The sequence below is a fragment of the Papio anubis genome, chromosome 3 (genome assembly GCF_008728515.1).
Source record: "Papio anubis isolate 15944 chromosome 3, Panubis1.0, whole genome shotgun sequence".
NCBI classification, from domain to species: Eukaryota; Metazoa; Chordata; class Mammalia; order Primates; family Cercopithecidae; genus Papio; species Papio anubis.
Window position 1 is genome coordinate 44,186,597 of NC_044978.1, and position 27,279 is coordinate 44,213,875.

Consider the following 27,279-nt stretch of genomic DNA (forward strand, 5'->3'; position numbering starts at 1 on the left):
GGCACAGTAAAGCTTGGAGAAGAAGATTACAGTTAACAGGCTCCTGTAAACAAAGAAGTATTTGAGGATATTTCAGATTCGAAGACAAAATTGTTCAAAATTGACACTAGAACAATGACCCTCAGTGTCATTCTTCCAGCTGAGAGGAAAAAAGGAAGTGAGGCATACTTGGAAACATTTACAGTCTAAAGCCAAAGTAATTGTAATACTGTGTAAAAGCATTTCAAAGTCTAACCCATGCTTATGGTAGTTTATTAGTCTTATAAAACACGTGTAAGTTAGGAGAGGTACACGGCTCTGATTTCAAAGAGTTTTAAGTTTAAGACATTTAGAAGGAACTCTAACTTAATATTGTTTTCTCCCCCTCCCTCCCAATTGTTAAATGCTTTTCCAAACAAACAAACACAAAAACTCCCTTTTTTAAAATAGGGGAGAACTAAGGTTTTACAAAGCTCACAAACTCCAAACAGCTTTTGGTTCAAATACAGCTTTTGGTTCAAATACAGGTTCTGAGCCTTTGGTTACACTAACAAAGCATTATTGTCAGGTGGCTGGTATACAATGAATATTCTCAGAATATGGGACAAACTACTGCAACATAAATGCCACTATCATAAATGACTAGTTAGCAGTCCTGTTGGGAAAGAGTAAAAAAAGATAAAACATGTTAATTGGACAGTTCTTCCTCTTAGAGAATTTTACCATCAAAAAAGGGAAAATAAGCTGATGTAGTTAATGGGAGGTGGGAATTCGGCTTTGGCTGTCATTCATTCACATTACGTATTAAACGTCTACAATGTACGAACCCCTGAAGAGATAATAAAGGTATTCTGAGTAAAGACATCAACCTTGATCTCAATGAGTATTAGACACAATAAAGGGAAAAATGGATAAGGGGAGAAAGTGCCGAGTAGTATAAAAGCGTACCAAAAAAACTATAGGATTTCTACTGGGAAACTACTTGGGACAACCCCAGTCATAGCTGCGTACACGCTGTTCTGAGAAAAGCAGAGCGACATGTGGGCATCATTTCTATAAACCCTGGGAGTGGACAGGGAGTATTCGACTTCATGGCGGCAAGATGCCATGACTCATTCCACTCACCAAAACGTGGAAGCCACGACTTCCCACAACCAAATATGCACATGTGACAATATATCCATTTTAGGGTGCTGGAGGAGTGTGGGGGTAATAGAGGGTGTTGTGGGTACAGAGGGTGCTCTAAGTTCTAAAGGTGACTTCCTCTCCAGCAGGGTTAGCTCCACGGCGGGAGTGGGGTAAAGGGGGAGTGGAGACTACGGCATCTAGGTCCATTCTCTAAGTCCCTGGCGGGCGTGGCAGGCAACAGCGGCGACAGCCGGGTCGGCTGGACGGGAAGACTGAGGCACCCCCAAGGTCTCGGCGTCGCCCGCGCTCCGGCACTTCCAGCTGTCCCGCAGGAACCGCTGCCACGCGCTGCTGCTGTCTCCGCCACCTAAGGCCTAACCAAAGGCTCTCGGAGAACGTCCCTACAGTCTTTGCAACCTGACAGATGGTAGCTAACAGTCAAACCTCTCTGGGCTATTCACTTACCTGGAGACAACGATCCCCTTCCGGAGGGGAGCACAGAGGCCAAATCTGCTCTTGCCTTCACTTTTCAGCCACACAGCGTGTTCTCACGGCCACCGGCCAAAATGGCGGTGCCCAGCCGCCGCTCGCGCAAGCCATGGGACGTAGTGCGCGCGCGCGACATAGAGCGTGAGGCGGAACCCTGGAGGTAGGTAGGGAGAGATGACGTCATTGTGCTGCGACCTTGTTCAACGCTGCTGGCAAAGCCAGGCTGTTCGAGGAGGCCGAGTGGGAGTGGCACGGAGCGGCTGGGGGTCCTGAGAACCTAGTTTCGGCAAGGACCCGGGTCTGGAAACTGTGAGTGTGTGAGCTTTTCTCCGACGTCAAGCGTGGTCCTAGCGTACACAGATGCATTCGCCTCCCCGGTTTCAATCTTTTTTTATGTTCACGCTTTCCTCAAGGCCCGTGGGTCAGGAGTGGAGCCTTAGTTATTCTAGCACGCTAGAGGTGTCATAGGACCAACAGAGTATGGTCCCGACACGGCTTGCTGTTGCGCGCTCTCCTAGGCCTCAACTCCCTCTCATCTGTGTGGTCAGTTCAAGGCCAGGAATCCAATCTTTTCCGAGCTCCGTATTTTATCCACTTGGTGGCGTCCAGTCCCAAGTCCGGCAGTTGAAATCTGCCCTAAAGATGGGCTTTCTTTCTTTCTTTTTTTAGATGAGAGGATATTCAGTTAGTAATGATCATTGCAGGTTAGATAGTCTCGCCCTAGATCTCACCTAACTTGCAGGCAAGTGACAAATAACTAGTTCATGACTGAGAACCTATTCATCTATTTATTCATTCAGTAAATTACTTATTGAGCATTTAAGCCTCAGGCCTTGCCAACGTTTACAGTCCGTTGTCTCTGCCGTTATTTAGTATCAAATGCTTGTTTGCCGATTAGAGAACAACTTCGGATACGATGGGAGGTGTCAGAACTATTGCACCTATTTTGAATAGCGTATATAACAATGTTCAGTAGCAGTGACTGCGCTACCAAAGCAGTTTTACATATTGTTCACGATACAATATTGAAGTGTTTTTTTCACGTATGAGTAGACTTACTAAAATTAACAAAAGATGTGAAAGATGAGGTCATCCTTTTTAGAATGGGCCACTTATTCACTTCAAAATCTTGAAGCCATTTTCTTGACCTTATCTTCTGTGGTAAGAGCATATGTAAGTGAACTTTTAACATTTTTTCTTTTTCTTTTTCTTTTTTTTTTTTTTGGGACAGAGCCTTGCTCTGTTACCCAGGCTGGAGTGCAGTGGCACGATCTCGGCTCACTGCAACCTCCGCCTCCGGGCTCAGGTGATCCTCCTGCCTCAGCCCCTCTGGGACTACAGGTGTGTGCCGCCACACCAGGCTGATATTTTGGAATTTTTTTAGAGACAAGGTTTCACCATATTGCCCAGGCTGGTCTCGAACTCCTGGGCTCAAGCAATCCACCTGCCTTGGCCTCCAACCTGCTGGGATTACAGGTGTTAGCCACCGGGCTGGGCGTTAAATAAAACTTTGACAGTTAGAGGGCAGGTATGACTGTTCTCTGCATCACTCAATGAATATTTAAAATGAGGATCTTAGCGGGGCGGTGGGATCACATCTGTAGTCCCAGCTACTTGGGAGGCTGAGATGGGAGGATGGCTTGAAGCAAGGTGTTCAAGACCAGCCTGGGTAGCATAGCTAGATCCTGTCTCTAAAAAAAAGTAATTAAGTAAATAAAATGAGGATCAATATTTATATATTCCTAGAATAAGAGTATTTCAGTCTGACTTTTCTAGGGCTAAAAGTCATTTGAATTTTCAGTCATAGAAGTATAGAACTGCATAGCATTGTAGAGTTAAAAATCATCAAGTGAACCTCTTTGATAGGAGAGGAAATAAAACCCAGACCTACTCAAAGTCTAGGCTAATTAAAGGAGATACTGAAGCCAAAACTTTGATTCTGTGCTCTTTTGACTACTATAACTCACTGCTTTGCATATCTGGTCATATGAAACAAAACCTGAATTCCTAAGATTTTTATTTATTTAAAAATAGAGGTGGGATCTTGCCATGTTGCCCAGGCTGGTCTTTAACTCCTGGGCTCACATGATCCTCCTGTCTCAGCCTCCCAAAGTGTTGGAATTACAGGTATGAGCCACCATGCCTAGCCCCTGAGATTTAAATTACAGTAATTTAATTATATTAACTGCATTCTTCAGAATAAATGATTAATATCAGGGTATATGAGTTCCATTAAGTTTTTATTGATAAAAACCTTTATGTAGAAAGATGCCCAATTCCTGATATAATATGTGCATTCTTTTTTTCTGCATAGAGTATTTTAAAAATGACCACACCAAACAAGACACCTCCTGGTGCTGACCCTAAGCAGTTGGAAAGGACTGGAACAGTACGGGAAATTGGGTCACAAGCTGTTTGGTCACTCTCATCTTGCAAACCAGGTAAAAACAAACAAAAAAGCTGTTGGAAATAGTCACTTGCAGTTTCCTTGTACAATCATCTCCCCTTATCCCAGGGGATACATTCCAGGACTCCTAGTGCATGCCTAAAACCATGGATAGTACTGAACCCTTTCTATATTAATACTGTGTTTTTTCCTATACATAAATATCTGTGATAAAGAGTAATTTTTAAATTAGGCACAGTAAGAGATTAACAGTAATAACTAATAACAAAATAGAACAGTTATAACAATAGAAGTAATAAAGTAATAAAAGTTTTGTGAAAGTGGTCTCTTGCTCTCAATATATTGTATTGTATTGTACCCTTCCTCCTGTGATGAGGTGAGAAGTAAAATGTCTTTGTGATGGGAGTGAGCAAGGTGAATAATATAGGTGTTGTGATGTAGCGTTAGGCTACTATGAACCTTCTGACAATACTTCAGAAGGAGGAGCATTTGCTTCTGATGATTCTGGATCATCAAGCCATGATGATATTGATGATTGGATGTCAGGAGCAGATGATGTTGATGACTAATGGTCAAGTAGTATATACAGTGTGGATATGCTGGACAAAGTGGTAGATATGCTGGACAAAGGGGTGGATATGCTGGACAAAGTCATGATTTATGTCTTAGGTGGGATGGAGCAGGATGGTGAGAAATTGCTTCACACTGCTTAGTGCACAGTTTAAAACTTACCAATTATTCTGGAATTTTCCTTTTAATGTTTTGAACCATGATTGACCAAGGGTAACTGAAACTGCGGAAAGTGAAACTGCAGATAAAGATACTACAGTACACTGGTCTGATTTTAATATTCCTTTTGTTTAGATGCTTTATTTTAATTCTGATGCACTGGATTTTGTTTTTTTTTTTAATCTTATATCTCTGTCCAATTTCTTTACTAATCCCTTGTTAGATTTAACTACATATGTCATAAGATCTCCTCTTTTCCTCCTCTCTCTCTGCTATGATTCAGTTGTTATTTAGTGTTTTTTTTTTTTTTTTTTTTTGGCATTTCTCTCAATTGGATAAGTGAGTGATAACATATGTCAGAATACTTTCCTTTTAGTCTTCATTGGGATAGAATTCTTGGGTGGCTGTCCTTTTCTCTCAAAAATTTATGAATGCTATTTCACTATCTTCTTTTGGCATGTTGTGGGTAGAAAGGCCTATGCCTACCTCTGTTTTTTTTTTCCTAAGTAACTTGTTTTTTTCTGGAAGCATCTAAGGTTTTTCTCTTTATTGTTGAGTTCATGGCATTTGCCAGAATATCTTTTCTCACCGTTGTAACCCATAATTTGATAGGCAGTTTTCATCTGCAGACTCAAGCTTGGAGAAATTTCTTTAGCTTGAGGAACTTTATAATGTTATTAGTTTAGTAGTCGTCTTTCTTTCAGAAACTTTTTTTACACATTATGACTGCTGTATCCATCCTCGCAACCAAGCCTCTTCTGTTTCCCCTCAAGATTCCCTTTTCTCGCTTTTTATGAGTACTTTATTGAGGTATAATTTACATACTCTAAAACTTGTCCTTTTTAGGTGTACAGTTGTATGAATTTTAGAGACATGTACAGTCATATAAGCAGCATTATAATAAAATATATAACATTGCCATCATCCCACAAAATTCCCTCATGTCTCTTTATGGTCAGTCTTCTGGGCCTTTCCAAGCCCCTGACACCTCTAATCTGTTTTGGGTCCGTTTGGTTTCACATTTCCCAGAATGCCAGTATAAATGTAATCATATTGTATGTAGCTTATTGGTTCTAGCATCTTTCATTTAATATAATTCACTTGTGAGTTTTGCTGTTGCATATATCTGTAGTTTGTTCCTTTTTATTGTTGATTACTGTTCCACCATATGGGTGTACCCGTTTGTTCATCCATTCACCAGATTTGTAGTAGCTAGCTTTCAGAATGGTCCCCAGTTATTCTTGCCTTCCGTTATTCATGCCTTTCTGTGGACCTCTTCCAGATTGTATCAGGATTGGTCTCTGGGAAGGCAAAACTGATGGTATATGACTTTTGAGACTAGGTTGTAAAAGACATTGTGTCTATTATTTCTTCAATTATTTCTTTTGTCCTATTCCTTCTCTATTAGAATCTGGGAATCTAATTATACGTATGCTAGACCATTTGGTATTATCCCACAGCTTTTGGGTACTCCATTGGCCTGTTTTCAAATCTGCTGCATTTCTCTTTGGCTTTATTGAATATACTGATAATTCTGCCTAAGAAATTTTTCATCTGTGATACTATATTTTTTATTTGTAGCTCTTCCGTTTGACTCTTTTCATCTCTGTTGAAATTCCTGTATGTTAACACAGTTCATCTACCTTTCTAGGTTTTTTTTTTTTTTTTAAACATCTTAGTTATAGTTATCGTTATTTAAGATTCTTGTCTGATAGTTCCAACAACTGGGTCATCTCTGGGTCTGTTTCTATTTATGATAATTCTGTTTTTCTTTTTGTTTGTCTTTTTTTTATGTGCAGATTAGTAGATACTGAGATAAATAGTATTTACACCTTGAAATGGATGCCTTTTTTCTATCATTTGTCCTTTATTGTGGTATTTGCATTAGTTAGGAATTGAGCTGAGTTTGAGTTTTGTTTTACTATGGTTACCTTCAGTGTCTCACAGGCTTCAAATTCCTCTAAAGATGCCCTGTGCTTATTGTGGGACCATTGTGCCAGAGACATTTTCTTATTTTTCTGTGTAATAGTTCCACTCCAGTTTTCCTGTGCTCTGGCGCACACTTGTGCTACAGAGGTGCCTCTCGCTATGCTCCTGCCCTACGTACAGCTGTAGAATACTGTGTTTTGTTACTCAGTTCAGGGTATGAGAGGCAGGGTAGTTCTCTGTTTTCCTAGTGCAGCAGCAGTCTTAGGTAGGCCGTATGTGCCTGGCCTCAGCAATTTTGCCCCTCCTATTCATGACAGCCTTGTATCTGTGGTTGGTCTTTTGTGGAAGAGAGTTTTCTGCCTCACTTTGAGAAAGAACTGTTGTTTGCCCCTCTCTCAGGTGTAGAGGGTTTTTTCTTTTACTCATCTTTCAGCAAGGATGGATGTTTATTTGTGTCCTGGAGCCAACAGGGTTGATTCTCCTCCTACAGCAGCTTAAGTCCTTTGTTCTGTGGGAGAGAAGGGTTTGGAAGGAGGGTAGAACTTTTTGCTTTCCTTCAGTGGTGGTCAGTCGCCTCCTCTGTACCTGTACCACTGACTTAGGCTCTTTAGTCTCTTGCCCTCTCCCAATCTTTATGTGTAAAGTGAGCACCCTTGCAAAAGAGTCTGAGAGTCAGTGTGAATTCGCCTTGTGTTTGGGGCTATCAGTGTTGCTGTATTGTTATGCTGGCCTGCATTTGGTCTTTGTCAAATGATGAAAGTTATACCTGATTTCTTCTTATGTGTTTATTTGGTCTCTGTTCCTTCCTCCTATGCTCTACCACAGTTGGGACAATCTCTAATCTTTTTTCTCCTGGGAATGGGGGCTGCCCCATTCTTGGATTTCAGGCTGTCTTGTAGGAGTTTGTAGTTTATCCAGCTTTTTCTTGTTGTTTGGAGGGAACTGATTTTTTTAAATTTAAATTTTAAGCTTAAGTTCTGGGGTACATGTATAGGATGTACGGATTTGTGACATAGGTAAATGTGCCCCATGGTGATTTGCTGCACCTATCAACTTATCACCTAGGTATTAAGCCCAGCATGCATTAGCTATTTTTCCTAATGCTCTCCCTCCCCCAACCCCATCCTGACAGGCTGTGGTGTGTGATGTTCCCCTCCCTGTGTCCATGTGTTCTCATTGTTTAGCTCCCACTTATAAGGGAGAACATGTGATGTTTGGTTTTCTATTCCTGTGTTAGTTTGCTGAGGATAATGGCTTCCAGCTCCATCCATGTCCCTGCAAAGGACATTATCTCATTCCTTTTTGTGGCTGGATAGTACTCCACGTGTTTACACTGTTGGTGGGAATGTAAATTGGTTCAGCCATTGTGGAAGACAGTGTGGCGAGTCCTCAAAGATGTAGAACCAGAAATACCATTTGACTCAGCAATCCCATTACTGGGTATATACCCAAAAGAATATAAATTATTATATTACAAAGATACATGCACATGTATGTTCATTGCAGTACTATTCACAATAGCAAAGATGTGGAATCAACCCAAATGCCCAAAAGACTGAATAAAAAAAATGTGGTACATATACACTATGGAATACTGTAGAGTGATTTTCCCCTCCCCACATTTTTTAAAAGCTTTTCCAGCTTCCTTTTAGGTTGCTTTGGAATTCCTTAATATCCATTATCGTATCAAATATTCCTATAAATATGCTTAAATTGAACATCTTTCACTGTTTGATGTAATAGTATAACTAGACTGGGGCCATATTGTGTCAGTAATGAGATACGAATCAGTGCTAGTTGAACTCCTTTGGTAAAGTTTACCTTCTTTGGTAAACTAGCACTGATTCATACCTCATTACTAACACAATATGGCACCAGTCACTGGTTTGAAGAGAGCAATACATGTCACCAGTTCCCTGAAGATGCCCCACTGCTTTGACATCTTGGAGGTGCAGAAGAGATAGTTACTGCTACTACAGGAGTGGCAGGATCACTTAAAAATGTGTTGAGTATGAAATTCATGAAGTTTATTAGTACAATGTCATATGTCTTACTTCACGTGACTTTGAGCTTTGAGTCCATCAGTGAAATATCATTATATGATTAGCACTTCACATATTAAGAATGACTACTCTTTATAAACAGGAAGCTGCATGAGAAAGTGGTTACTCGATCTTTGCTTCTCTAGGGTCAGATATTTTTCAGTTTAAGTCAGCAGATGGTGCTGAGATTTGTAACTCAAATTTGTTAGAGATTGAAAGACAAAAAAGACACAATCCCTTACTGTCAAGGACTTCACAATTTAGTGGAGGAAGTATAGCTTTAAACTATTACTATACAATGTAATAATTAATAACTTTGATTTAGTGCTTACTAAGTGATAGGTTCTGTTCTAAGAACTTTACATGCATAAAATAACCAATTATCTCAGTAAAGTTTTCAAAAGTTATATGAAGTTGTACTATTTCTTTTTTTTTTTTTTTTTGAGATGGAGTCTCGCTCTGTCACCCAGGCTGGAGTACAGTAGCATGATGTCGGTTAACTGCAAGCTCCGCCTCCCAGGTTCATGCCATTCTCCTGCCTCAGCATCCCAAGTAGCTGGGACTACAGGCGCCCGCCACCCCGCTGTCGCTAATTTTTTGTATTTTTAGTAGAGATGGGGTTTCACTGTGTTAGCCAGGATGATCTCCTGACCTTGTGATCCACCCACCTCGGCCTCCCAAAGTGCTGGGATTATAGGCATGAGCCACTGCACCCAGTGAAGTTGTACTATTTATTTACCATTTTCCAAATGAGGAAAGTCTAGTACAGAAAGATTAAGTAGTTTGACAAAGATCACATGATAAGCAGGAAATTCTGGAATTCAAGACAGACTCCACTACACAATACTGCTTTTCACTAAGTATGGGCTCAGTGTAGAAGTAGCCCAAATAAGAAAGTGATTTACTTTGCTTGAAAGGATCATGGAAGTCTTCATGGAGATGAAGCTTATTCTGTATGATGAAGCAAGAATAAGATTTCACTAAGGAGATAAAAGCAAGGGAAATGGGACAGTTAGCCTTCCATATCTGTAGGTTCTAATTTCATGGATTCAACTAACTGAAGATTGAAAATAGTTGGAAAAAACACACAAAAAATAACAATACAACAACAAAAATAACACAAATAGAAAAACAACACAGTACAACTTTTTACATATTTACATTATATTAGGTATTATAAGTAATCTAGAGATGATTTAAAGTATACAAGAGGAGCCATTTTAAATGAGGGACTTGTGCATCAATGGATTTTGTTAACCTCAGAAGTCCTGGTACCAATCCTTGTTGGATGCCAAGAAATGATAATATGTGCAGAGGTATACAGCTTAAACAAAACATGGCTTATTCAATGAATTTCTTTTATTAAATGAGACTAGAACATAGGGGAATGGCATATGTGAAGCTATATAGTTAGGTAGATGCCTGATTATAGAGGGCTTTATTAAACAGTTCATACTTTACTGTATAGATAATATGAGCAGTTGAAAAGGTAAGTAATGGAGTAAAACAATCAGTGTTCATTCATATTTGAGAAGTGTGGAGGATAGATTGAAGTGAGGCAAGATTAGAGGTATAAAGGAAATCAGGAGACATGCAATAAAAGCAGATAGGAAGTGATATAAAGGAGAATTTTAAGAAATTTTCAAAATGTTAATATCAGCCTTTGGGAGGTACAAATTTACTTGCCTGCTACAGGATGGTAGGTGGCACATGGCTTTGCAGAAATCTTTTTGTATCTTTGGAAATAATGGTTCAATATTTCATTCTGATTAAAGTTGGAATGTATTTAGTAGATTCAGCTTAGTTGAACACACACCACAAAACAATCTTACAATTCAGCACAGTTGTTAAGTCTCTGCCTAAGAGACTGGAAAACCAAAAGAACAAATTTGTGTTATGACTGCTACCACATAATAGGGTCTTTTAAAATAATTTAATCATTTCATAAGCACCAAATTCATCCAATGTTGAAAAACAAATTTAGGGGAAAAATAGGTACATCTGCTATGCTTAACTATATTTGATACAAATAAGGGATTCAGTATGGCTGTATTTTGTGAACATCTTACAGGACTTATATGCTATTTGTTCCCTGGTTTTTATGAAGAGAGTGAGTTAATTTTGAGAAGGATAATGGGATATTGTAAGTTCCATTTTTCTTAAAAACTCACTAAATTTTTACTGAAGTTCATGCTATAACTGACAATTATGGGCCTTCAAGTTAAAGGATTTCTGAGTTGAATAGTGATATTTGGTTTGCGGAAAATAAGACAACAGTATAATAGAAAATAACTTTTAAGTGGGAGGCTACATTAGATTGTGGGATTATGGGAGGCCTCTTTTATAAGTGAAATTTGCACAGAGACATGAATGTTAAGAAGAATTTATTGTGCAAAGATTTCAGAGAAGAAGTTTCTTGACACCAGGAAGTTAGTTCAAAGGCTCTAAGTTAGTTGATTTGACATTTTAGAGATTCAGAAAGAAGGCTATAGGGGTTGGAGAGTAGTGAGTAAGGAGGAGAAATGGTAGATTAGATTGGAAATGTAATTAGATATGGGCCAGATTATATGAACTCTTGTAGGCCCTGAAAAAGAGTATTGATATTAACTACAAAGGGAAACCACTGGAGGTGTTAAGCAGAAGAGGAAGATGATCTGATACAGAATTTTAAAAAAGTCAGTGTGTCCACTATGGATAATGTTGGTAGTGGCATAATGGTGGAGACCAATGGAGGAAATGATATTATAGTAATTTATGTTAGAGATGATGTTTATTTGGACTAGACTTAAATGGAAAGAAATGATGGCTTTGGGATATATTTTTAGAGGTGGAATAGTTATGATTCATTGGAGGAAACCTTCAGAGTGACCTTTCTGGCAGAACAACTCATACTGTTTCCTGAGTTGAAAAAGAAGGAGGGAGAGGAGAGAGTAAATAGATATTGGGTCAAAAAATAAATAATTTGATTTATATATGTTAATTTTGAGATGCCTAATTATTTTTCTAGTTGAAGTGTTTAGTAAGCAATTGACTGTAGAAGCTGGGAACTCTGCTTGAAGTTCTGGGTTGGAGATATAAATTTGAAGGTCATCAGTGTGCCGATGATATTCTGAGGGAACTGGACTAACTCACCGAGGGAGAGAATTTAGAGGAAAGAATAAAGCTTTGGGACACTTCAAGATAAAGAGATCTGGCAGAATAGTGGAAGAGGTGTCAACAAGGGATACTAAGAAGTGGCTAGCGAACTAGGAGGAAAACCAGGAGAGTGGGAAATCATGGATAGAAGTCAAGAGGAAACAAGTGTTTCAGGAATTTAGTTAATTCTTCATCTCTCTTTTATTTTTGTTCTTTGAGATGGAGTCTCCCTCTGTCACCCATGCTGGAGTGCAGTGGTGCGATCTCTGCTCACTGCAACCTCCACCTCCAAGGTTCAAGTGATTCTCCTGCCTTAGCCTCCCAGGTAGCTAAAATTACAGGTGTGTACCACCACACCCAGCTAATTTTTTATATTTTTGGTGGAGACAGGGTTTCACCATGTTGGCCAGGCTGGTCTCAAACTCTTGACCTCAAGTGATCTGTCCGCCTCAGCCTCCCAAAATGCTGGGATTATAGGCATGAACCATTGCACCTGGCCTCATCTCTTTATTGTGGCTCTAATACTTCATATTATAATTTATCTGCTTAAATCTATCAGTGCTGTCCATTAGAACTTAGTGCACCATGCAATGAGGTAACCATTAGCTACATGAAACTATTGAACACGTCAAATGTTACTACTGTTACTGAGGAACCAAATTTTTAATTTTACTTAGTTTAAATGTATATAGCCACAGTGTAGGTCTAGTGCAGGATATAGATGAACTTCTCTACAGAGACCATTTGTTATCTATCTTTAGGTCTTCAGAGTTAAGACATTTGCCTCAGTTAAAATAGCCCCCTAGCAGAGGAGGTTGAGGCTGCAGTGAGCTGTGATCGTACTACTGTACTCCAGCCAGGGCAACAGAGCGAGACCCTGTCTCAAAAAAAAAAAAAAAAAAAAAAGGAAAAAAAGCCCCTTAGCGAATGTGAAAGTAGTTGTGTTAATAGATATGCTTGAAAGGAAAGTGACTGTTTGATTCATAAAGGCAGTCTAAGCTGGGCTGCTCAAATATATCTCTAGTGGTGTTGTATTAGTGCTCTCACTGCACTAATGCTGCTTAACAAACAACCCTAGTCTCTCAGTGGCATGATCAACCGAATTTACTTTGTGCTTTGGTGATGGCTTGGCTTTAGGCTGTCAGTCAGGTTCAGATCTGCTCCATTTGTCCAGGCATATTCTCTTAGTGGAGTGCAGAGCATTCAGAAGACCAGGCCAGACTTTGCAAGCACATTTACAACCTCTGCTTGTGTCACAGTGTATTGACTGAAGTAAGTCATAATTTAGCCCCAATATTGACTGGAGTGCAGAATCATATCCCTCCCATGAAGAGTGGGGAGAGAAGCATTAATATTTACCAAACAATAACAGTAACCATAGATGAATACTGATTTTCTTTTCTTTAGGGCAACTGTTCTCACCAGGGGATGCTTGGGATGCTTTTACCCTCCAGGGTACAAAGTCTGGAGATATTTTTGATTGTTGTGATAACTGGGGACATAAGGGTGGGGGGAGTTGGGGAGTTGGGGGAGTGTTCTATTGGCATCTAGTGGGTAGAGCCCAGGGATACAGCTAAATACCTTTCAATGCACAGGACACCCCCTGTACCAAACAAAGAATTATTCAGTCCAAAATATCAGTAGTGCCATGATTGAGAAACCTTGCCTTTGAAGAGTAATTCTAACATTTTAGCATGCATCAGAATCACCTAGAGGATTTATTAAGACATAAACTCTCAAAAGGGCTGAGCTCTCAAAGTTTCTGATGTATATCTAGAATTCCTTACAAGTTCCCAGGTGATAACGATGCTGTTGGTCTAGGAACGACACTGTACGAACCACTGCATTAGAGAACCAGTACATCATATAACAGTTTTTTTTTCTGTGTAATATTGTTATTTGTGTGGATTTTCCTGATACCTGTTAAAGTAGTTATCATTGATATGTCTTTGTTTTAGTTCTTTTGTTTAAATTTAAAACAGTTCAGGGCCAGACACAATGACTCATGCCTGTAATCCCAACACTTTGGGAGACTGAGGCGGGTGGATCACTTGAGGTCAGAAGTTTGAGACCAGCCTGGCCAACATGGTGAAACCCCATCTGCACTAAAAATACAAAAATTAGCAGGGTGTGTTGGCCGGTGCCTGTAATCCCAGCTACTCTGGGGGAGGCTGAGCAAGTCTTCACTCTTGCGACCTTCATATTTTAGACTTTTATTTTTTGAAGCTCTGCCCCCTTGCAAAGGTGAGCTTCAGCTACCTGCAACAGTCTCTTCTGGGAATTGCTTGAACCCAGGAGGTGGAGGTTGCAGTGAGCCGAGATCATGCCACTGCACTGCAGTCTGGGTGACAGAGCTAGACTCCATCTTAAAAAAAAAAAAAAAAAAGAATTCAGATGCAATACTGAGTGGGAAGCTTTGGAAAAGAGGTTGAGACATGGCATTGGCACATAAGCAGATGTTTGTAAGAGGTTCTGTTTGTAAGGCATATCGAGGAAGAAAAAGTTGGTGATCATACTTAGTATTTTAGGCATAAAGATTTAGACTAATCAGTACTTGAAGATATTAGACCTGCTTAGTTGTACTATGATACTTTCTAAGCAGTAACTTAGAGACAAATTTTAAATGATCAGTTTTGAATTATAGGACATCGCTTATCCTGAATAAATTATTCAGATTTTTGTTTAATGTTTTTAGCATTTAAAGAACAAATACTGTTTTATGAACCTCTTTGAGCACATGCATAATAAAGTTGTGAAATGAAGGAGAAAAAAAACCTGGCTGAGGTAGCTAAAATAAAATCAGTGGGAAAAAAAAACCATTTTAATCAATAGAACATTAAACTGTGGAGCTTTTAAGGAAGAATTGTGATTTAGTTGTCCTTTATTAGGGAACTAATAAACCAGTACTAAAAAGAAAAAGAGAGTTAAGATCTGTAACTCTTTATATTGGAGGTAAAAGTTTTTTTTTTTTTTTTTGGTCGGGTTCTCGCACTGTTGCCCAGGCTAGAGTGCAGTGGTACAGTCATGGCTCACTACAGCCTTGAACTCCAGGACTCAAGTGATCCCCCTGCCTCAGTCACATGAGTGCCATCACACCTGACTAAGTTTTTTATTTTTTGTATAGACAGTGTCTCACTATGTTGCACAGGCTGGCAAAACAGCTTTTTATCTTGTAACTTGCATAACTCAGTATTCTGGATTAGCTTTAGCAATATTGTATAAAGAACGAAGCATGATTTGAAGCATCACTGTCCAATAGAACATGTAATGTGAAATATATATACAAGTTTCATGTGGAATTTTATAGTAGCTACGTTTAAAAGGGCTAAAAAATAGGTGAAATTAATTGTAATAATATTTTTTAATCTAGTATAACTGAAATATTATTACTAATGATGTATTTTACATTTTGTCCTAATCTTCAAATCAGCGTGTATTTTACGCTTATAGCACATCTCAATTTGGATTTGTTATATTTCAAATAGCCACATGTGGCTAGTGGCTACCATGTTGGACAGTGCATATTTAAGAGTTATGGAACAAGTAATAGCCCAATTTTTACATTTTATCGATGTACATGGCCCAGGACGGCTTTGAATGTGGACCAAATTAGTAAACTCTCTTAAAATATTATGAATTCTTTTTTTTTTTTTTTTTTTTAGCTCATCTGCTATTGTTAGTGTTAGTGTATTTTATGTGTGGCCCAAGAGAGTTCTTCTTCCAGTGTGGCCCAGGGAAGCCAAAAGATTAAACACCCCTGGTCTGTGTGATCTGGCTCCTTTCATATGTCTGGCTCATTTCCTGCTTCACACCAGTGTATAGCCTTAGCTCTCAAAGGACCCACTGTTTTCCATATATGCTATTTTTCTTGATTCGTGACATTACATGCTTATCTCTTTGCTGAATGCCCTTGAATCTTACCATTCTACCTCTTTATCTAGCTAACTAGTACTTTGAAATTCAATGCAAAACTCATTTTCTCTGGATAAACTTCTTTTATCCACTAGTATGCGCAATAAAGGCAGCAGATGCAAAGTTAAGATACACATCCATTCATGTTTGGATTATGTGGAACAGACATAGTGTTAATATCCATAATAGTGACTGAGTGTGGTGGCACATGCCTGTGGTCCCAGCTACCCAGATGACTGAGGTGGGAGGATTGCGTAAACCCAGCAGGTCATGGCTGCAGTGAGTTTTGATGGTGCTACTGCATTCCAGCCTGTGTGTCAGAGCAAGACCCTGTCTCAAAAAGAAGAAAGAAAAGATCTGTAATAGTAAAAAGTGTTGTGAATAATTAAAAGACCAAAGTTTATTGAAGATATGAATAAGCATGAAAATACAAATATTAATAAATGTGAAATACAATTTTTTTATCTATCAGGTGAGTAAATATTTAAAAGATTAACTGCATTTTTGCATGGTTGCAGAGCAGTGCTTTCCAACAGAAATGTAACACAAACCACGTATGTAATTTAAAATTATGTAGCAACCACATTAAAAAAATTTTATAAAAGTGCAGTTATTCTTTTTCTCAATATGTTCAAAATATCACTTCAACATATAATCAATGTAAAAACATTAAATATATATTTAAAGTTTTTATCATACAAAGTCATCAAAATCTAGGGTATTAATTTCAGAACATATCAACTTTTACTAGCCATTCAGAGGGAATTCTTTTACATTTTTGGTGAGGAAATATTTTGGAGGACAATTTGGCAATATTTATCAAATTAAATATTCAAATGAGCCAGGATTCTATTCCTAGAAATCTGTTCTCTAGAAATAACATATATTTAAAGAATATAGACAGATAGGTATTTTTTACAGTATTATTTGTGATAGCAAAACATTGGAAACAGCTTAAATGTTCTGCAGAGGTGTGGTGAGATAATTATGATATTTCCAGACAGTGGTGGACTATACAACCTTAAAAAATATGGAAGCTGTTTATGTCGAGTTATGTGAGCTAATAAATATTAGATTATTTAACGTATATAAAATGTTTAGAATGTGCATTGCACATAGTTAATGTGATGTCAGTGTTTGTTATTATTATGAATTTATTGATATGAAATAAATATTCATATGGAAAAAAATCTCCAGATATGTTAAGTAAAATTAAAAAACACCAACATACAGAGCTATTTATCATATGCTATCATTTGTGTAAATAAAGGGGAATAAAAAGAATACGTATATGATTGCTTGTGTATGCATATAGTGTCTGTGGAAGGGCATGCAATAAACTGAGAACATTAATTATATTTGGAGAGGAGAATGAGGTGGTAGATAGTGACTTTTCACTGTGTCCTGTTCCTTTTGTATTTGTTCCATAATGAATATATTACTTAGTGTAAAATTGAAATGTAAATTAAACTTATTTCTCTTATTGAAGAGTATGCATTTTACCATTAAATCAGGTTCATTTCTAGAATTAGTATGAATTATTGTGGTTTTAATCAGGAAAAATCACAGGATTGTACAACTTCATTTATCTAGAATGGCTGGAGAATATGGGATTCTGGGTAAATTTAATTTTGAGTAATCAGAATTTTAATCAGAAGCATTTGGTTTCAAAATATATATGCCTTTTGAAAATATTTCTAAGTCATCCTTTTTCTTGTCTCAGTAAGTATGGCATATTGAACTTAACAGAATGTGTTGATTTTTTGAGGATTTTGTGCTTAGTCATTCTTACTATCAGCTTGCAAAAGCATAAGAAACTGAGTTTGAATACATACATTCTTTAAAATATATCCAACTGTACGTGGTGACTGACGCCTGTAATCCCAGCACTTTGGGAAGCTAAGGCGGGCGGATCACCTGAAGTTGGGGGTTCGAGACCAACCTGACCAACATGGAGAAGCACCTTCTCTACTAAAAATATGAAATTTGTTGGCCATGGTGGCACATGCCTGTAATCCCAGCTACTTGGCAGCCTGAGGCAGGAGAATCACTTGAACCTGGGAGGTGGAGGTTGTGATGAGCCGAGATTGTGCCATTGCATTCCAGCCTGGGCAACAAGAGTGAAACTCCATCTCAGAAAAAAAAAATAATATCTCCTAGAAAATGTTTTTTAAAAAGGTGACAACAAAATAACTCGATCCTAATATAGGCTTTGTATGTGCAAGTGATACTTCTCTCAGAGTTGAGCTCTGAATAAAAGGGTAGAAGAATTCTGGTTAATTTAAATTTCACAGCTGGGTGCTATGGCTTATGCCTGTAATCCCTGCACTTTGGGAGACCAAGGCAGGAGGATCACTTGAGACTGGGGGTTCAAGGCCAGCCTGGGCAACACAGCAAGACCCTGTCTACAAAAGAAATAAAATAAAATAAAAAATAAATTTAATATTTCTGACCGTTCTGTTTATCAAAATTTCTGGACAAATACATATGTTAATTTTATATTTTTCATGTATAGTTCTTGCTTTTTCACGGGCATTTATTGACACTTTTGATGTTTTTAGGATTTGGAGTGGATCAGTTACGAGACGACAATCTAGAAACTTACTGGCAATCAGATGGTTCCCAGCCTCATTTAGTGAACATCCAGTTCAGGTAATACATTTTCAAATTTTTCATCTAGTGTAGGTTATAGACAAAGAAATCTATTTTATTTACATAAAAACTAAAGATAGAAATTACAATGAAATACACTTTTTAAACTCTGAAGTCTTAGAGATTATTTTTCTGTTCGGTTAGATCATTAGCATTTCAAATTTACTCTGTCTTATTTTTTATGAATTTTCTTATGGTATGTTGCATAGTTCCTTTTATGTAGATGTTTCTCAAATATACTTTTCAATATAATTTATTTTTTGAAGGTACTTCCAGTAAAATATGTTTTGCTTGTGGCCCAATACAGTGCCTTGATGTATCATATTAAGTAAACCCTGAGTGGTGATTGTAAGTTTTTTAACTGTGGAATATTCATACAACTTCTCAAATTTTTACTTTTATTTGGAAAAAAAAAATTTAACTTAGAACCTTTCAGGACATTTTCCTTTTTGAAAATGCTTTTTGAGGGGAAAGGAAAACAGCCACATGTTTGTCAATGCTTTGAATGTATTTATTATCAAATGTTTAAAATTTTAAATAGAGACAGTTGACCACTATGTTGGCCAGGCTGGTCTCAAACTCCTGGCCTCAGGCATTTCTCCCACCTCAGCCTCCCAAAATGCTGGTGTTCCAGGCATGAACCACTGGGCCTGGCTGAATTTATTGACATAGTTGGAAACCAGTTAACTCGGCTATCTTGTTCCATTTATACCATCTTTTTTGTTTTGTTTTTTTTTTTTTGAGATGGAGTTTTGCTTTTGTTGCCCGGGCTGGAGTGCAATGCAGTGATCTCAGCTCAAAGCAACCTCCGCCTCCCAGGTTCAAGTGATTCTCCTGCCTCAGCCTTCCAAGTAGCTGGTATTACAGGCATGTGCCACCATGCCCAGCTAATTTTGTATTTCTAGTAGAGACGGGGTTTCTCCATGTGGGTCAGGCTGGTCTCGAACTCCTGACCTTGTGATCCACCCGCCTTGGCTTCCCAAAGTTCTGGGATTACAGGCATGAGCCACTGCACCCGCCTTATACCATCTATTTTAACGTTCTATAGCATTGTATTTTTAGTTGTTTGTTTTTATTGTCCTAGAGTACAAATCAGCAAATTTCCAGCAAGCCAGATAGTGAATATTTTAGGCTTTGTGGGCCATCTCATCTGTTTTGCAGCTACAGTGCTCAGTTCCAGTATTATAGCACAAAGGCGGCCCTACACAGTGCATAAATGACATAATTTAGCTGTTCTTATTAAATTTTATCTTACAAAAGCAGACGTTAGGCAGGATTTATTCATTTTCCTTCTGACTTCTGTTTTAGGTCAAGGGAGTACATGTGCAGGTTTGTTACATGGGTAAATTGCCTTTTGCTGGGGTTTGGTGTACAAATTATCTCGTCATGCGGGTAGTAAGCATAGTACCTGATCGTTTTTCAGTCCTCTTCTTCCTTTCCTTTACCTCAAGTAGGCACCCATGTCTATTGTTCCCTATTTTGTCTCTATATGTATTCAATGTGTTTTTTTTTTTTTTTTCCTTGAGACGGAGTCTCACTCTGGTTCCCAGGTGGAGTACAGTGGCACGATCTCTGCTCACTGCAACCTCCACCTCCCAGGTTCAAGTGATTCTCCTGCCTCAGCCTCCCAAGTAGCTGGGATTACAGGTGCCCGCCATCACGCCCGGCTAATTTTTGTATTTTTAGTAGAGACAAGGTTTCACCATGTTGGCCAGGCTCGTCTCAAACTCCTGACCTCAGGTGATCCACCTGCCTCGGCCTCCCAAAGTGCTGGGATTATAGGTGTGAGCCACCACACCCAGCCATGTATTCAATGTTTAGTTCCCACTTATAAGTGAGGACATGCACTATTTGGTTTTCTGTTTCTGTGTTGTCTTAGGATGCCAGCCTCCAGCTGCATCCATGCTGCTGCAAAGGACATGATTTCATTCTTTTTTATGATTGTGTGATGTTCCATGGTGTATATGTACCATATTTTCTTTATCTAGTCCACTGTTGATGGGCATCTAGATTGAATTCCATGTCTTTGCTATTGTGAATAGTGCTGCAGTGAACATGTGTGTGTATTTGTCTTATGGTGAAATGATTTAAATCCCTTTGGGTATATAAACAGTAATAGGATTGCTTGGTTGAATGGTAGTTAATGTTTTAAATTCTTTGAGAAATCTTCAAGCTGCTTTCCACAATGGCTGTGAACTAATTTACATTCCCACTAGCAGTGTATAAGCATTGCCTTTTTTTCACAACTCCACCAGCATCTGTTATTTTTTTGACTTTTTAATAATAAACATTCCGACTGGTGTGTGAAATGGTATCTCATTGTGGTTTTGATTTGTATTTCTCTAGTGATTAGTGAGGATGACCATCTTTTCATATGCTTGTTGGCTGTATGTCTACTTTTGAGGAATGTCTGTTCATGTCCTTTGCCCATTTTTTAATAGAGTTGCTTTTTTCTTGTAAATTTAAGTTCCTTATAGATCTGGATATTAGACTTTTGTCAGATGCATAATTTGCAAATATTTTTTCCCATCCTATAGGTTATCTGTTTACTCTGTTAATAGTTTCTTTTGCTGTGCTGAAGCTCTTTAGTTTAATTAGGTCCCACTTGTCAATTTCCATTTTTGTTTTAATTGCTTTTGGAGTTTTTGTCATGAAATCTTTATTAGGTCCTATGTTCTAGGTATTTCTAGGTATTTCCTAGGTTTTCTACCTGGTACTTTATAGTTTTTGGTTTTACATTTAGGTCTTTTATAAATCTTGATTATTGTATATGGTGAAAGGGAGGGGTCTAATTTCAATCTTCTGCATATGGCTAGCCAGTTATCCCTGTGCAGTTTATTGAATAGGGAGTTCCTTCCCCATTGCTTGTTATTGCCAACTTTGTTGAAGATCAGATGTAGATATGCAGCTTTATTTCTGGGTTCTCTAATCTGTTCCATTGGTCTCTGTGTCTGTTTTTGTACCAGTACCATGCTCTTTTGGCTACTGTTATTTTGAAGTATAGTTCGAAGTTGGGTAATGTGATGTCTCCAGCTTTGTTCTTTTTGCTTGGTATTGCTTTGGCTATTGAGGCTCTTTTTTGGTTCTATATGAATATTAGAATAGTTCTCTAACTCTGTGAAAACTGTCAGTAGTTTGATTGGAATAGCATTGAATCTGTAAATTGCTTTGGGCAGTTATGACCATTTGTTTTTTAAACAATATTGATTCTTCCTATCCATGAGCATGGGATATTTTTCCATTAGTTTGTGTCATATCTGATTTCCTTCAGCAGTGTTTTGTAATTCTTGTAGAGATCTTTTGCTTCCTTGGTTAGCTGTATTCTCAGGTATTTTATTCTTGTTTGTGGCTGTTTTGAGTGGAATTGTGTTCTTGATTTGGCACTTAGCTTGGATGTTACTGGTGTATAGAAATGCTATTGATTTTTATATATTGATTTTGTATCCTGAAACTTTGCTGAAGTTGTTCATCAGATCTAGGAGTCTGGGCAGAGACTATGGGGTTTTCTAGGTAGAGAATTACATTGTCTGCAAACAGAGATGGTTTGACTTCCTCTCTTCCTATTTGAATGCCTTTTAATTTTTCTCTTGCCTGATTGCTGTGGCTAGGACCTCTAGAACTATGTTGAATAGAAGTGGTGAGAGTGGGCATCCTTGTCTTGTTCTGGTTCTTAAGGGGAATGCTTCTTCCAGTTTTTGCTCAGTATGATGTTGGCTGTGGGTTTGTCATAGATGGCGCTTATTATTTTGAATTATGATCCTTCAATGCCTAGTTTATTGAGGATTTTTAACATGAAGCGATGTTGAATTTTATTGAAAGCCTTTTCTGCATCTCTTGAGATGATGATGTGGTTTTTGTTTTTCGTTCTGTTTATGTGATGAACGACATTTGTTGATTTGCATATGTAGAGCCTGTCTTACATCCCAGGAATAAAGCCTCCTTGATTGTGGTGCATTAGCATTTTTTTGATGCGCTGCTGGATTGAGTTTGCTAGTATGTTATTGAGGATTTTTGTGTCTATGTTCATCGAGAATATTGGCCTGAGGTTTCTTCTTTTACTGGGTCTTTGCCAGGTTTTGGTATCAGAGTGATGCTGGCCTTAGAATGAGTTAGGGAAGAGTCTTTCCTTCTCAGTTTTTTGCAATCATTTCAGTAGGATTGATACCAACTTTTTCTGTACTCTGGGATTCTCTGAATTTCCTGAATTTGAATGTTAACCTCTTTAGTGAGGTTGGGGAAATTTTCATGGACAATAACCTCAAATATATTTTCCAATTTGCTTGTTGTTTCTCCCTCTCTTTCGGGGACCCTATTGAGTTGTAGGTTTGGTCTCTTTACATAATCTCCTATTTCTCCGAGGTTTTGCTCATTTTTTAAAAAATTCTTTTTAATTTTTGTCTAACTGAATTGATTTGAAGAACCCATCTTTGTGCTCTAAGGTTCTTTTCTCAGCTTGGTCCATTCTGCTGTTAACACTTATGAATGTATTATGAAATCTTTGTAGTGAGTTTTTCAGCTCTATCAGATTAGTTTGATTCTTTCTTAAAATAGCTATTTCATGTTTCAGCTCTTGATTCATTTTACTGGATTCCTTAGATTCCTTGGATTGGGTTTCAACTTCCATCTGCATCTTGATGTTCTTCATTGCCATCTAGATTCTGAATTCTGAATTCCAAATGTCTGTCATTTCTGTCATTTCAATCTGGTTAAGAACCATTGCTGGGCAACTAGTGTGCTCATTTAGAGGTGAGAAGACACTCTGTCTTTTAGACTTGCCACAATTCTTGCTCTGTTTTTTTCTCATCTGTGTGGGAAAATGTTCCTTTAATCTTTGAAGTTGCGGTCTGTTAGATGAGCTTCTTTGCTTTTATCTTCTTTGATGTCATGGAGGATTTGACTGTGGTGCAAGTTGGGTTTAGTTGACTGGCTTCATTTCTGGATGATTTCAGGATACCAAGGCTCAGCTCAGCACTTGTGGGTTGAATGCTGTAATCCAGAGGGACTTTGACCAGACCCAAAACCTTGTTCTCTGGCCCTTCAATTTAAGCAACTGCTGCACTGGAGGGGCCACGGTGTTCCCAGTCTGCTGGCAACAACACTCCAATGAGGGGTGCAGTCAAAGCAGTCAGGGGAAGTCTGTGGGCAGATGTATGCTGGCAGCAGCCCATCTGCAAAAGCTTTCTGATGGTTAGGTGGGGTCTGTTGGTGAAAAAACTGTGTCAGTGGCCGCCGGGAAGCACCCCAGTAGGTCTTCTGAGGCTGTGCTGCAATCAGACATGGCCAAGCAGGGACCCTGGGAGAGACTGGCAGACAAGGTGTTGCTCAGATCAGACTGGCCCCATTCCATGGGTAAGATAGCCCTATCTTGTCCAGGTCCAACAGTCAACAAAGGCCAAAGCCACCTAGAGGTACATGGCAATCCTTAGGGGACAGGCATCCCTGGCTGTGCTCCACTGCAGCCATTCCCATGCCCAACCCTCTGGGCTCCACACAGGCTGGGGTCCTGTGCCTGCTAACTCTCCCAAGCAGCATTCCCTGCTAGTTCAGATGCCCGTGAGGGTTATGCGGCCTCCTGCAGCTAGAATTCTGGGGATACGTGGTGAGAGTGGACTACTCCATGCCTATTTAATTAATTCCTTCCCCAGGAGCTGCTCAGGGCCAGAAATGAGTCCTGGTGCTCAGCAACCCCATTCAGGGTTCCTAGCTTACTGCCCTTTCAGCCCAGGGTCTGCTTGGTCCTCCCTGTGTCCACTCTCAGTGCCTTCCTTCTGACAGTCTGCTCAGAGTATGCCTGTCTTCTTGATGGTCTGGTCTCTTGGTGAATGAAACTCTTCCTGGCCGCATCTAGTTGGCCACCTTGGCTCTGATCAACCCTGAGGTTCTTTTTAAATAAAAGTTTTATTTCTTAAGATGGTTGCTAAAATTAAAATGACAGTTAAGTACTAGTCTCTTTATAGTAAATAATAAATGTATTATAAAGTTATAGTTCTATATTTAATCCACTTCTCCTCCTTCCTTTTGAAGAGTGTAAACTCAAGATGGGAAAGGAGGATAAAGCCAGAAGTGTGAAAGATATTTAAGTAGTTTTAGTTGACAATGAGTTTAGTTTCAGTTAACAGCGTGATGTGATTGCTAAAAAAGCTAGTATGATTTTGGGATGCAATAAAGTAACCATAGAATGTATGAAGACCTCCTGGTGTATTGTATTCCGTGTCAGCTTCCCCTGCTAACACTGATAAAGAAGGTCTAGGATGTGCTCAGAAGAGAGTAGACAGAATAGGGAATTGAAGCCAAACCATAATAAAAAAAAAATTTGGAACATATGGTCTGCCGAAAACTTTAGGGGACATGGTAGCTTTCTTTCCATAATTTGAAGGATTTATATTTTGTGGAGGAATTAGATTTTTTTGTATGTGTTACCTCATAAGAAAAAACTTCATCCAAAAGGTAAGAGCTGCACGAAGACCAGTTATGGCTTAGTATAAAGAAAACTTTTAAAAATTAGAACTGATCAAAGATAATTTGCTTGATAGTAATAGTTGTTACCTGTCAGAAAAGTTTTGAACCTGGGTATTTATTGGAATAAGTGATGGTTAGATACGTGATCCTCTAAGCTCATGTTTAGTCCTAATGGTTCTGATTAGGTCTAATTAAAATACATTATGCTTCACTTACTGAATGTGTTTAGCATACTTTTTTTGTGAAATAGCTTTAAATGTTAGAATATGAACATAATTTGAAGTTTGAAGTATTTCCAAATTCAAGAATAGACACACTAGCAATTAAGTATCACAGGGCCTATACATGGAAAATCTAATTTGGAACATTTTCATAGTTCTTGATTTTTCTTTGGAGGAATCTCCTGTTCTGTCAGCCATGCAGAAATTGCAAAGAAATAATCTTCATAAAAATGTGAATAGAATATATTAAAAACTGTTACCTATTACATAAATAAATGAAGGGAAAAAGGCCTCTGCCCTCCTCAAAAAGAGAGGTAATTTTTCTTGGCAGTTAGGAGAAAAAAGTCTTAAGGGGGAAGGAAAAAATATAATAAGAAAATGAAATGTTCTTTGAGTGTGTAATTTTGTGCTTAAATGGAAAATAGAGAAGCTTTTTGCTCTTATGAAAGATAAAGTGAATTATTTTCTATTTGTAAAGAGCTAATTCTCTTGGGAAGAATTTCAAAATTTGTTAATAATTTTTTAAGGAAAATTGGGGAGTAATTTAGTTTAATATGGATTACATGGATTAATGTACTTGTTTGCTGATTTAAAATACTGTTTGCTGATAAATACTGAAATATTAAGCTGAGTAAGAACAAAGCAAAATTTGTGCTTTTGTTTGATCTGCCTTCATCAAAATTCCTACAAATTTTATTAAATGTAATCTTGATATTTTTGTCATGGTAATAACAATTATACATTTTTAAATTACATTAAAATGATTTCTGTGTCACAAAGAAATTTATTGAAATAGAAAAGGATAGAAGAATGCTGAGAAAAATATTGAAAAGTTATGCTGGTTTGCTTCATTTTCAAGAGAAATTTTGATAGTTTACTAATGAAAGATAAATTATAAATTTTTAAAAAACCTGTATTTCCTAAAACCTGGGTTGAATGAAAACATTGATAGCAATAAACTCCATTATCATTTAAAGCACTTTGAACAGAAAGTACTTTATAAATTTAATAAAATCCTATATATACTTAAATACCAACGTATGTATGGGTGTAAAGTGCTTAAGCCAAATCATACAAATTAGTTTATTTACCCCCCTCCCCAAATTACACTGTTGATAAATTTTAAACTTTATAATTTTGTGAAATTTATACTTTTGCTTGATCATCTCTTTGGATTAATTTTAGGTTTTTAAAAAGTATCAGGTAACAGGTGAACAACAGGACCTATTGCCTGGTAGCACTAGAGTTTCAGCAGCTTAGGTATCTTTGTAAAAAAGCATTTGTGCAATTATAGAATACTTTATTGCATTTTCCCCTTATTTTTAAAAGTAGAACAAATGAAAAAATTAAAGTGCTGATGTCATTTAAAAAATAATAGGTTGGGTGCAGTGGCTCACGCCTGTAATCCCAACACTTTGGGAGGCTGAGGTAGGAGGATTGTTTAAAGCCAGAAGTTCAAAACTAGCCTAGGAGATAAAGCAAGATTCTGTTTCTACAAAAAATTTAAAAAATTACCTGGGTGTGGTGGTACATACCTGTAGTTTCAGCTACTCAGGAAGCTGTCACGGATCGCTTGAGCCAGGAGTTTGAAGCTGCAGTGAGCTTTTGTCATACCACTGCACTCCAGCCTGGGTGACAGAGCGAGACCCTGTCTCCTAAAAAAAAAAAAAAAAAAAAATACATAATAGATGCTAGGCTTAATCACAGTATATTAATACTTGTGAATACATTATAAATCATTAGACTCAACTAGATATTCATTGGACTTTCCTAGTCACCTACATATTGAATTATGAACACCAAAAGGAAATGTTAAATATTTATTGTCAAAGATTGTGACTGAACCATCTGGTATAATTTAGGATTGTGATTTAGGATTGGGTAGATTTTTTTAGCGCTTGAGAACTAACTTTTCTACCTTTATTATATACATTCAGTATTCAGCTTTCTTCCATTTGATCTTCATCCATGTTTTCATGAACTTTATTGAAAAAAATTGTATTACAAACAAGTTTGAAAGAGGTTCAATTTGGAGTTTATATTTTGTTAAACAAACTATTTGGTTCCTTAGATGTTTTTTTCTTCACATAGAAAATAAGCAACTCTTGATTTATGTAGCAGTTTCTCAGCTAGTTGAGCATGTAGGTTTTAGAAATAATTTATATGTATTACTGATCTGTTAAGGTGAACATATATT

The 27,279-nt window shown here is 37.9% G+C and overlaps 2 protein-coding genes across 5 annotated transcripts in view; one reads left to right on the top strand and one right to left on the bottom strand.

Moving 5' to 3' along the window:
• ABCE1 (ATP binding cassette subfamily E member 1) overlaps positions 1-1,742 on the bottom strand; it is a 31,603-nt gene extending 29,861 nt beyond the window's left edge. The window contains exon 1 of the mRNA XM_009207640.3: positions 1,573-1,742. The gene's annotated coding sequence lies outside the window, so the exon portion shown is untranslated. The remainder of the gene's footprint in view (positions 1-1,572) is intronic.
• A 48-nt stretch (positions 1,743-1,790) lies between these two features.
• ANAPC10 (anaphase promoting complex subunit 10) overlaps positions 1,791-27,279 on the top strand; it is a 120,434-nt gene continuing 94,945 nt past the window's right edge. For 3 of the 4 annotated variants that reach the window (XM_021938831.2, XM_009207639.4, XM_017959085.3), the window contains exons 1-3: positions 1,791-1,905; positions 3,911-4,037; positions 18,312-18,402. In XM_021938831.2, the coding sequence (XP_021794523.1) occupies positions 3,923-4,037; positions 18,312-18,402 (206 nt within the window). In that variant the 5' untranslated portion in view covers positions 1,791-1,905; positions 3,911-3,922. The remainder of the gene's footprint in view (positions 1,906-3,910; positions 4,038-18,311; positions 18,403-27,279) is intronic. The other variant, XM_003899230.3, reaches the window with a different exon arrangement.